At 35.5% G+C, this 13,398-nt stretch overlaps 1 protein-coding gene across 1 annotated transcript in view; it reads right to left on the bottom strand.

The window, feature by feature from the left end:
* The window catches only part of GULP1 (GULP, engulfment adaptor PTB domain containing 1), a 54,637-nt gene that overhangs the window by 36,185 nt on the left and 5,054 nt on the right, over positions 1–13,398 (bottom strand). The window contains exon 3 of the mRNA XM_026069059.1: positions 6,012–6,083. Coding sequence (XP_025924844.1) covers positions 6,012–6,083 — 72 coding nt within the window. The remainder of the gene's footprint in view (positions 1–6,011; positions 6,084–13,398) is intronic.

Here is a 13,398-nt window from a genome sequence, read left to right as displayed (position 1 = left end):
CATGAATGTATTTCCCCTTTCCATACTTTCCCCTGAGCTTTCATTTCTTAAATGAAGTTTGCTCATTCCATAAAAATAAACTATATAAAAAGTCAGTGAGGACAACAACTTTCAGTTGCATAGGAGGGCTGGGGGAATCTGAAGAACACAGGTGTTAACCCATATTCTTAACCTAAGAGACAGAAGTTACAATTATCTGCGAAGCATTTGGCTATGGTCAACTGAACGCTCCCTCCCCCCGAAACACCTAAAAAAGCTGAGTTTTTTTCTTTCTTTTAGAAGTTTAAGTTACAGTTGAGGTTTTGAGCTTTTGCTCTGTCCCTGTTCATGTGCCAACTAGTACTTGAGAAATCTTTCCATGAACTCAGCTACCTTACACAGTATGACTGTCTCAGTTTTATTAGTTTTGTTTGTAGGCAGCTCAATTCATGGCAAATGATTAACTAGTTTTAAGAACCACCCTTAGACATATAATTGTCCATTTGTCCCTTCCTTCCAATTTTATTTCTCATTTTGAAAGTACACTTATTGATAATATTAATAACATTAACCTGATAATTAATCCTGTAAACTTCATACAGCAATATGACATACACAGACAGTTAATTACTGACTGATGTATCACATAAGCAGACAAGTACCATACTTCAGTTAGTTCAAAAATAAAAAACTCTCAAAACCTACTCTTAAATCTTTAGGCTCAATTTAATTTTCAACAGCTGGGATAACTTTCTGGTGAAAACCAACTAGTTAAAAGGCAAGCAAGTTTAAACTAGCTCCTTGTTCTGCCTCTCTTTAGTATCACCTTCTTGCAACATCCACATCCTTTTCCTGTCCTCCTATTTGTCTTCAAGCCCATTTTTCAGATATTTAGATCCTTGTTCTCCAGYGCTTTTCACTTTCTGAGCCACCATTACTTAAAATAAATAGATAAATAAATAAAATAGTAAAATCCACTCTTACAGGCAAATATCTGATTCAGCGATCAGAAGATATATTCTGCAAGTCTACTTTTAATAAAGGCTATGAGCTTGTCATTAACCTGTATTTCAACAGAGTTCCTGGAGCCCACATTAATTTGGAACAGCCTTGAACTTGACTAACCCCCCCCCTTTTTTTAATGCCCCTTTGGAAGCTAAATGTGCATAAGTATTTCTATACAGTAATATACAAGGGGCAGAACTATTCAATATATACTTGTTCTTAGTGAGTTAAAGCCATAGAGTCTGTTGAAAGAGATGATGGAATGCTTGGTATTCCAACCGTAACCAATACATCAGGGTCTTGAACAACAGCTATGACATGAAGATATTTTTAAATAAGTAGGTCTGCAAGAGTTTTAGAACAGCTGGACAAAGCTTGCTCCAAATAGTCAAGAAGTCTTATAACATTGAGGAAGTTCCAGGAGAAAATTTGGTGCCAATATTAAAAAAAAAAAAAAAAGCACCCACTAAAAACAAACCTACCACACTTCCACCCTCAAAAGACACAAACCAAGTCCAAGAACTAGAGAATTCAAGTGAGATGAAATTAATGATGATCAATATAGATTTTACAGAAAAAGCAGCTTGTCAAAGTAGACATGGCATTTAACTGAGTATTGCATGCCATTATATTTAGGAAATGAAGCAATATAAAGAAAGTATTAGTTAAGTTAGTTACATTAGTCTCCAGATGCAGTAATAAACAGGAAATTGTCATTGGGAAGATATGTTTCTAATTTACTCCAGCAGAGTTTATTCCTTAATGACATAGAACAATGATCATGAGAAAAATAATTACTGATAAAATCTGCAGGCTGAAAAAATAAAAAAAATGGGAGAAAAGTAACTAACAATCTGTAATAAAATCTAAAACCATTACAGAGAAAAGTTTACAGACGATAAAGGCTGCTAGAGTGGCAAACAACAAAGAATATGCCAGCAAAACAGAATACTACATATTGCTTGTATGCAAACAAACCATCTCTTTTGCAATACCAGGCTCTGTAAATCATACATATGGCAACAAAGTTTCTTTCCTGGGAGACTACCCTATGAAGCTGGAATTATGAAAGTCATGGTAGGCTTTTAGCTAACCATGAAACTATGACTGGAAGACTAACACAATCCTCAGATATTTCAAAAAGATCCTTCAGAAGACCACAGAGGCTGCACTACCTCAGTTGCTGGTGAGACCACCACTCAAATTTTATGTTCTGAGATTTTCAAATTCAGAAGGATGCTGACAAATTGGAGCAAGCTCACAGGACATTTGCAAGAGCTGGCAAAAGACTGGCAACCCACTTCATAAGAAATTCCATTAGCTCCATAAATGTGACTAATCAAAAACTAGTTAACGACGGTGAAAGAGATTCTCAAAAGAATCTCCTGAATACAGACAACCAGAGAGATAAACAAGCGTTTTAATCAAAGGTTTAGTGAGACACAGTGATTGAAAGGTAAATGTAGATAAACTTAAAAAGTCTTGTGCAGTTGTTTTTTTAATGCATTTCCTGCCCACTTCCAATTCAAATAGATTTGCTCAGTGAAACCTGTGTTCTGGGTAAGAACAGAAAACATACAGAACATACCGAAACAAATCAGTAATTTCATATCTGACCTTCTCTAGAATGCCAAATTCAGCCATCTCCCAAACTTGTCTAGGTTTTGAACAGCAGATCCCAATCCTTACTCAGATATCTGCCACTGCTTTCTTTCCTCTCCCTGTTACTTCCACTCATTCCTTTCACCTGGAAAGGGCTCTGAGGGACCTCTGGAGGTAGAGAATTTACAAAAGTTATTTTCTCCTTTTAGCACACATGTGAAACAAAATAATATTTGTAGTCCACCCACTAACAACATTATTTAAGAGGGTAAAAATCTGTAGCCTCCCATTGGCATCAAAATGGACAACAAGGAGAAATACTGAGAACTTGGAGAGAGATTTGATCCTTGGATCCAAGATAGGCAAGAATAATAGGTTGGATATAAAAATTATAATGAATCACAGTATGGCTTGGGAAGAGATACAGTGGGCCAAATTCATAAACTGTTAGTTTATACGTACACGGTTCTCAGGCAAGACACACAGATTTGGCCCAATAATATAAGCAGCTCCGTGGGATGAATTAGCTTTTATTTGACTGCTCTGGAATTAATATTGTATTTTCCCTAAATCTTTTAGGGGAAGCAACACATGCAAATAAACCTATTTTCCATGGTTTCATTTAGCTTAAAAACAAAAAAGGAAAAAAGAAAAAAAACATATAACTTGTATTTTACTACAGTAGCTGAGAAAACCACATGCTTTCATGTTCTTATTAAAAGTTACATTTGAAATAGTTATTCATCAAGTATTAGCAAACCACAATCAGAAGATTAATCAGTTAAAATTTCATGAGAAAACAGAGATACATGTTCTAAAATCAGCCAGGAGATTTAGTTAAAGAAATAATGTTTAAAAAATTTATACTGAAATCAAATCAAAGCTATGCAAATTAAAACTATGTGCTTTTAATATTTACATTTCATTGTATGATTTGAGAGTTTATTAAATAGACCTGAAATTCAAAGGAAGATGTTTCTGTGATTTGGGTGCTAACCTTTAACCCAGGGAATAAAGGTTCGATTCTTTCCTTTTACTCAGACTTCCAGTGAAAAATCAGTTGTGTCACTGCACACGAACATCTTTAAAGATGTCTGTTTGAAGGTATCATAGTTGTTGCAGCTGAGAGAGAGTGAGAGTGCTCCTGCAGCCTACTTTCTCCCACAGATTATATAATTTTATTTAATTTTTAATGCTTTTAAATTTTAGTTATTTGCCACACTAGCTAATACAAATGTCTTTTTTATTCTCATACTGTCACCTGTAAAACAGTGAAAGTAGTATTTGTAACACAAAAAATAGTAAAAGTATTCAACAGTAGGGACTACACTAGGACATAAGACACATCATCTCTCAAGTTTTAACATTTTCATCTTAATTCTCATGTTTTCTACCTGGCTTTGGGAAGACACTTTTCCTCTATTTTGCTCTAGCAACATTATAAGGAGATGCCTGAAAAAAAAATAGACATTATTTCTTTCGCAATGACTGCATCTTTTAGGTCATATTACAGTCCCACCTCTGATGYGTGTGTTATGTGCATCTAATGAAATTACAATTTCTGAAAATTCACTTCTTCAGAGCAAATTATATGCTTCCTCAATTAAGAGGAGCACTCATTTCACTTTATAAAATGTGATCTGACAACTTTTACATCTCAATGGCCTACACATGTTCTGATATGAAAGCAAACGCCTTGATGCCATCTTCCTTATAGTAGTTTTTTTCCATTCTAGAAATTAGTTTGATTAGAAAATTGGAAGGAAAAATTTGTTTGTAATAAACTACAAGAACAGGTCAATTTATCTTAGAAATAAAAATGCACACTTTAAAACATTAGTGTCCGATTTTCTTCTCTATTTCTTTATCCTGCAGTACAGCCCTGAGAAATTTGAAAACATGAWGAAAAATACTACCTGCACAAGGACCGTGGACAGCCCTCTGGAATAAATTAAAAATATACAGTTTTAAGTGTCTATATTAATTGCAGTTGATTCAGTGTGTTTAGAAAATACACTACTAGTATTTGGGATAAAAGAAGTAGAATGAAGTATTAACAAAAAGTAGGTTCTTCTAAATTATTTTATCTTACTGTAGAACATCAGCTCCACCTGCTGGTAAAAATAAGTTGACAGAGTTGCAAGCAACAATTTTGCACAAAAACCTATTTCTTTTGGCAAGTGAAAAGTTCTCAGTACTGTATGAGTTGCAAGTTTCTGATTAGAAGTAGCAAAGAGCTCTAAATCAAATGTCTGTTCTGACATGGGTTGATGAAATGATGGCTTAAGAAAAAAATATTTTACAGCAACAGTACATGCAATCAAGGAAGTTCAGAAAATGATTACAACATGAAAGTCAAAGACCTGCTATCAGTTAGCACCCTCACCCAGGCAAAAACTAGCAAGTAGTAACACCTTAGAACTAAAACCAAACATTAGCATACCACAAGCACTCTTATCTGTCTTTGGCCTTCTCACTGGGATACTTTTTCATTCTCTGCCAAGTCCCTCAGTGCCCAAGAACACATAACTAAGCAGCAATTGTTAATGCCTGATTTTCTCAGCCTCTTGGCATCGTGCATCCATTCACATAGCTGGCTTTTGTGTGCACAAACCAATACCTGGGGAACAAGGCAGTAATGCCCCATATCATAAACACGTTCACATCAGTTTTTAAATCTTATTCTCTCCTTGCAGCACTGTTTCCAGATATATCACTGATTATCACAGCTAGAGGGTGAATGATGGTGTCACAAACCTTCACCATCAGCCTAAGAGGCAGTTTTCCTAGATCAGACAATTTAGCTTTGGGTGAAGAGCAGTCCAGGATCAGTATCCATGGAGTATCATAGTCCACTTACGCCTTGGTGTGACATTCTTATTCCTGTTCTCTGGCACTAGCAGCTTACCTTAAGCGAGTACACCGTGTTTTACAACAACCCTACCCTTCACAGGAAGCACAACATAGCCCCGAGAAATCCAGACCAGACATACTGAAGTCACCAGTTATCAGGCCAAGGAAAGGTTCAGTTTCCTTAGGTTTTCTGCCATCGGTTAGGAGTGATCTAATCAGAGGCATTCAACAGCCATAAAGGGAGAATGGCAGGTAAAACAATTTGTTGCTACCTAATTCGGGGTTAACAAAGCCCTAAAATTTCCAAAGAAAAAGCATTAAGGTACATAAGTTTTATACCAGAAATGACAGTGTAATCTAGGAGACAATGAAATATTTGTACAACAAAAAGAACATCTGATAATAGAGACACAATAGAGAAGTGACTATGTGCCTGTGAAGAGATTAGTAGAAGCAACTGCTTCTAGAACTCTTATGCATTTATCTGGAAACACTTGTTTTCTTGTGGGTTATCTGTGAAAGAGGATAAAAATATGTTCTGTTTCATTACAAATTTACAAATGCTTCCTTACCTTTAATTTTCTAACAGCATCTCTTACAACTTCTGTGCCTTTAGGCTGCTCCACTTCCGTACTGCCAAGAAACTGAAAAGATGTAATTTGTGAGAAATAAGAAGTTACACACTGAAAGATGTAACCAACTCAAGTACTCATTTTCCAAATATTTACAAATAATATTTTGGAAAGACAACCATTTCAATAATTTTGTTATTAAAGAACAAATCTTCACATAGCTATTTCCAATCTAGAGAGTGATGAAAAATAAATTCCATTTAGACAAACATCAAAGTTCCTGAAAGCAGTTTTTAAGACTATTTTATTTTGATCCCATACAAGTCTATGGATTACAGGTTAAGCACCTTTTTCCATTCAGGCACTGTTATTTTGGTAATATGTCTTTTAGAAAATAATGAAAAAATACAAAAAGTGAGTGATGCATTTCCAATGAATCAACATGTATCAGTGGTTTGGACTAGGTTAGTAAAACTTACATACTGTGGTGCAAAAAGACCTTATTCTACTCAGTACAGTAACTTCATATATTTAAAGGAAACAGGCTCCAATTTACCTAAAAATAAGAATTTCTACTAGAAATTATATTTTTTGCTAAGTAAGGTTCTAATGAACACCAAACATATACCTATTAATATACAGAGCATAATATTTTAAGAGAACCTCATCCTTTCTTTTTTATTTGTACACTGAAAATGCCTTTACGTTCTTTTGTACAGTTTTGCTTGTTTTCTAGTATACATTTATAAAAAGGTGTAATAATACTGCCTAAATTGCATGTTTGTGTAATACGTTAAGAAATTATGGATTGCCTGCCTGATTTCTGAGGTACAGTTGATTTAGTCATACCACTTACTTGTATATGCCAACATAATACTAGCAAAAAAGAGCAAAATGAACTTTAAAAGGAAAAAAATCTGAAAAATAAATGATGCAATTAGCAATGCACATGCTATCTCAATCGCTTCTTTATAGGAAGAAAAAGCAACTTTCCTCTCAAGTATTGGCTTTTCATTTGCCTCCACCAACATGATGCACAGAGGTACATATAATTTTTAAGTCTTAGCAATTTCAAAAGCAACTTGTAAGTTTGCCAAGCTACAGAAGCTTTCGACATTATAATTGAAGTTTTCAATTTTATTAAAACTACATAATGTGCTTACTATAGTTAGTGTGCTCTAGCTGTACACTTGCAAAGAAACTTTGCAGCTCTACCAATAAATAATAGTCACATTATAAATTTGCTACTGACATCTGAAATACGATGTGCCATCTTGAATGCAACAGCATGTAGATCAAAATACAGTGATACAGGCACATCTGTTGTYAATGCTCTCTATTGTTGTAATTCTCCAGCTAGGAGACCAAGGGKTTTTTTTTTAATAATGAAGCAGAAACCTTATACCGATTTGTTTCCATTCATGCAACATCTCCAATGACTTTAAGAAAAGGCCACATTCTTTCTTAGAAAAGTGACAGCTGCAGAAAATGCATATAGATAAAGAAGAATGATTCACGGATATTCCATGTGTCAGAAAAAGGGAAAGGTGAATGAATGTTTGTGAGCAAACACACGGGAGGAAAGCAAAAACAAAAACACATATGGACAGGAAAGAAAGAAAATAAGGACAGATGAGAACGTAAGAGGAATGCTAGTAATATCAGATACCTGTGTACATGAGTATTTATACACCACACTTGCCACAACAAGAGAGGTAAAAGTATATTTGCTGCAGGGTTTGTGTCAAGGCCAGGGTTGTTGCATTAGTACATTATGTCCAGTACAGTGATCTTGCATAAATACAGGCAGTGGCAGCTGCAGATGTGCACAAGGCTTAAACGAACAGAGGCCACTGCTGTCCACAGCAAGGTGGAAGATGGTTGAGCATCCTTCCATCCATACTTGCTTCCTAATATTTGTATATTTTTGAAACTTGCAGCTCCAGAGGCATTATCGATCTAAGCAGCTTGTTACTTCCCAATACCCAAGCAATTTTATTCCTATATAAATTTAGCACCCAGACTTGGTGTGTATTTGTGTCAAGTACCCTTTTGGTTGCCTCAGGACATGCTGTCTCACCTCCAGCCCCTTTTCCAGAAGGGCACAGGGCTCCTGTAAATTTTGTATTTGCTTACTTGCATCCGGATGAGTCAGACAACTAAGAGGTCTGAGAGAGCAAAATATGTCTAAAAAGCGATAGAATCGTTTCCCCTCCCCTTCCCCCTCAGATATGTCCCTCTGATCTGATGCATGAGCAAGATGAAAGCAAGTCTCTTCACTTCAGCCAATAAACCCAAGCAGCAGACCAGTCTTTCTATGACTGGCAACTTCCAGAGATACTGTTTTCCCGKGGGCTTGTATCTCCCACTGATTAACTTTGCTGCCTAAAAAGATGTAAGCACCAAATGAAGCTTCTGCCACAGCTGGGCCACTGTTAAATTTTGCTGAATTTTTAAACCCATAATACACTCAGAATTAGAAATCATCATTTATTTAGTGTTTTTCATGCATATCCCTGCCACTTACAGGGTATTTGTAGGGGGAATAGATATCTAAAAACAAAGGTGAACTACTGAAAGCACAAGATTAAATGACTATCTGACAAAACCTGAAAAAACACACATGAACTGGGATTACTAAAAACATTACCAAAAAAAACCCCAGAACAAGGACCTGAAGTATATGGAAACATCATGAGTATTACATCAGTATTTATGGAGCTTATATTAACTAACCAGAATTCTACCAATCATTTGCAGTGCAGTGCTTTCCAGATGAGTATTGGTTTTGACATTTTGCATTGGTCTGCAATTTTTATTGGACTCAGCAATCTTGTACTGGGTGTGTAATCAGAGCTTATGTTTAAAGTATACAGCATGGGAAAATGTATTCTATAAATACAAAAGACAATTTGTAGCATAAATGTCAATATTACTCAGAGATGATGAAATCATGCCATGGGTTAAATTGTTTGTATTTGAAACTTATTTATATCTTTGTTAAATGCAATTCTGTTTTATTCAGGTAAGCTCAAATTTTAGTTATAACTGGTTATTACAATGCTTCTTACATTTCATAAGCTAACCTTCTCATTTGTTTTTCAGATAAACCATAACAATAAACAATAAATAGAAAAAACAGCAATAGAGAGAAAAATATTCTGGATATATTTATTAGATTTATTTTTGGCCAAAGTATTAACAGAATTTCAATCAAGATAATTTATTTTCTAATTACAATACAATAATGATGGTAGAGTTTTAACATATAGCTGACATTAACTGGCGTCTTTTTATTGCCATTTCATCTGTTCTCTACAATCCTCCTTTTTATTTCATCTGCCCAGTCATCATACTTTGCTTAATATTAGGTACCAATTACTATGGCATTACTCCTAATAGTTAAGCTAAACAAACACAAATATATTTGTCAAAGAGACTTTTGATGACAAACTCAAAGGGATAAAAGGCTCTGTTTGTATTATCCCTAACACAATGGATGCTGTTCAGCTCTCGACTCCTACAGTAAAGAATGAACAACTAATTCATCATCCTTGTGAAATGGAGATGGCCATTTCATCAAAGCCTTTTGAGTACCAAATCTCTGTTTATCTCTCACATGAGCTTGCGCACACACAAAAATAAGTATTTATCAGGAATCCAGCAAGGCTGTGAGATGAAGACTGTAAACATTCATTGTAGAAGGCTTTCTGTTATATAATAGTATAATAACCATATAAAATGGTTCTTAAGAGTTGAGCTAATACTACTCCTACAGTTAACATAATTCTTGGACTTCCACTCTTCCAGTAGAGAGCAGTGTAGGATATTTTAACAATATAACAACATCTGTTCTTTTGTCAGCACATTTCTATCTCTTAAAAAAACAAAACAAAACAAAACAAAACAACTTCTGTATGGCTCTGAAATCCCTGAACATTGAAAGTTCTCCTTTATGCAAATTTAAATAGGAAATATAGAATAAGGACTACTTAGTAAATCCACACAATAAAGAAAGGAAAAAAGCAATGTAAAATTACTGGATAGCTGCTGCCAAAATTTGATAAACTAGCTCCTTCTACAGCAGAAGTTGGAGGGATTTTGATTCACTGATGAAAGGAAGACAAATATACCCATTCTCATAACATCAGAAGAATGACACTCTATAATAAAAAACAGAATGATGAAAAAGAAAAGTGGAATCAGTTTTGAATCTATGCAGAAAATAGATGAACAAATATCTAACCTGTTAATCACATCTTAAGACATCAGTGTTTTTTGTTCAGCCTTGCATATGTGAGTCTTCTCCATCAACTGAACAGGAAGAGTACAGTATGGACTATAAAATACTTTTGGGCCCCTTCTCACCTTCTCCTCCCTACAGTGAAAATCTCTCACCAACCACCTTGGTTCTCTACAGATTTTTGCCAGAGTACATAAATACTTGGATTTTTACCCACTGGGGAGCCACACTTGCATAGCCACACCTTGAAAAATAACTGCCTCTCCCAGGTAAGACTGCTGTTCAAATGAGAGCAACAAGGTTAAAAACAAAGGACAAGCAAGAAGGATTAAAACAAATCAGATAGCAAAACTGTCAGAGTTGTTCTCAGAAAAAAAAAAACCTAGCCCTAAAGGTAAAATAACATTAAGAGATACAGCTAGTACCTCTATGAGGAAGATAAGAACAGGCTGGAATAGAGGAAAAAAAGCAGAAAAGGTAATAAAGCTTATCTTGTCAGGACTCTCACTATAGAAAATACCAGTTGTACAAGAAAAACATTCAGTATTTCTTCAGACCATAAAACTACACAGCACTTCAGAAGCACATCTTGAGCTATATCATGCCCTGAAGATGTGTCAGAGTGAATCCAAAGATTATAATGGGGCTGGGGGGAGCACGCTGCTTTGCCATTGCATACACAATTATCAGCTAACCCTAAGAACTACCCAGATTTTAGCCACAGGGAAACAGAATAAAATTCAGCTACATGCAAGACTTGCTTCCTCCTCAGACAGCTGGATGAGGAAAGACTGGCTCTGCTCTGCCGACTTGTTAGCTGGAGTTAACAGCTCACTGCTAGTTTGAGCAAGCTGTGGACATCACTGCTCAGTGGAGGCAAGCAGGCAGCAGCAGAAGGGTAATATGAATATCCTTTAGGGGTACTCCAGCTCTGAGCAAGAAGCTGCAAGTTCTGGTAATTTTTTAGAAAATTCTTAGAAATACAGATGGGGAAAAGGCTTAAAGATGAAGATTTTAACAGTGCACAATGATAGTGATGTTACTATAAGAAGTACACCATACTGCAGGCCTGTTTTCCTTTTACGTACAGGTGAACTTCCAATAGTTGATATATAAACACAACAATTTCAGATATATTTCTTATGAAAGGAAAAACAGCAGGGGCAAAGAGGCAGGCAAGAAGGTAGTGTGAGCAAAGTTATCTCTGGAGGAAAACCATTCTTTATCATAATTTCCCAGGATGTGACTGGGACACTTGAATTTTTGGACAGCACTTTTTCTTCATGTGTGCTGCACATCACCCTTCACATGCAAGAATCCTTTGCTCAGAGATTGGATAGAATGGAGAATATTAAAACTATTAATGTCAAAATCAACACACTTCTGAACTTTATCCTCTGGATTTCAAGTTGAACACAATCTGCTTCAAATTCTGGCATTTACACACAGGAAAAGTTTTTTGTTTTTTTTTTTTTCTTCTTGCAAGAGCATTTGTCAGCTCCATTTATTGCAACAGGAGATCTCTGTGGGTAATCCAAAGGCACCATCTTCATTCACCCAGCCTGGTTTAAAACAATGGCACTGAATTACTATCTTCTGTTTCTCCATTACTATTCATCAACTCTGCAGAGCCTCCTGTAAAATTTCTTTGTTACCTTCTGGAAATTTTAGGAGAACTAAACTAGCAAGAGATAACTCAAATGAGCATACTGTTGACCAATGTCACCCTGCTGGACCATATTCATGGTCCTTGTGAGGTATTTCTGATTTGCCTGGAAAAGGACAGATCACAGACTACAGCTGAGGCTGAAATCTGAAATTGCCTATTTTAAGGTGGCTGCGCCTCTGTCTATATATTGTGAATCTTACCTGTACTATAGATTAAAATAAATTATTCTTATTTTAATTTTTGATTCATAGAAACATTTGATTGTCAAATTGAGAAAAAGTAACACACATGGAAAAATAATCATGACTGCAGAGCTAGTAGTTTAACCGTAGCACACTGGAAATTTAATAGCACTTTCAGTATTTTTTTCATATCATGAAAATTTTGAACACAATCTGAACTTTAAGTATCATTACCACAGATGGTCATCTGTTCTTTAAATTCTAGTATTACAACTACCTCAGTATGTAAACAAGTACTTTTTTATAAATAAATCCTACACAAGAGATAGTAACTACAGGACAGATATATGTACTTAGGTGTACCAAAGGAGACTGGAACATGAAGTGTGAATTATTTTTATTATTCTGTTTCTTAAACTGCAGTTCCTATACTGAAAACCATTACATCTGAAAAAAGAATAAGCCTAACATTTTCTTAGCAAAACAACTTCAACAGGGGAAAAAATGCTGAGTCTGTACACTCACATGAATAATCTACAAGAATGTGCTTAAATAAATATACTACATTCACATGAATTAATAATGGTACTTTGACATAAGTGGCCAAGAAACTCTCAGTGCTTTCTAACAAAAACTACCATTTTTTCCTTGCTCCTAAAAATTACTTCCTAAACAGCATCTATTACATTAAATGTATTGCTAGTCTTATGTAGATATCACCAGTAGTATCTTCCTGAGTTACTGTTTCACAGAGCATCTTCAGAAATTTCAGAGAAGATTTGACTGGGGTAGTCAAGTAAAAATCAGAGTAACTATGCATCTACGGAAGATAAAGAGGAAGAGGCTATCTTGTGGTTAAACAAAAGAAGGGGCAGGGAGAACAGCAACGGGTCTGGGTGCTTCGATTATTTGAACTGAAAAGGAGTAGTAGTGCCAGAGAAGAAAAGCTCACAAGCCAAGTGAGTACAAGGAACTGTTGTACCAGTCTTCCCCCCAAACAACTAACAGAGGGAAAACAGCAGGCCTCTCACTTGTGGCTTACTGCTAAGGCACTGATACGCAACATGCAGTGCCTGCAAGCAAGTAGTGCTGCTAAATGATTAACCCCTAGAAGTTTATACAATTCATTAAGCACCACCACCAACAAACTCAGACTACCTGAAGGGGCTCTATCCTATCCTGCTTTACTATAGCAAATTTGAATTAATAGTGAATTAATCAGAAATGATCTGAGAGATTAAGTGCCTACATTGCATACACATTAATTGGTGTGATTTATTTTTTCTATTTTCT

The sequence above is a fragment of the Apteryx rowi genome, unplaced genomic scaffold, assembly GCF_003343035.1.
Source record: "Apteryx rowi isolate R43461 unplaced genomic scaffold, aptRow1 scaffold_286, whole genome shotgun sequence".
Lineage (NCBI taxonomy): Eukaryota > Metazoa > Chordata > Aves > Apterygiformes > Apterygidae > Apteryx > Apteryx rowi.
Note: the sequence above shows the minus strand (reverse complement) of the source record. Positions and strands in the feature narration are given on the sequence as shown.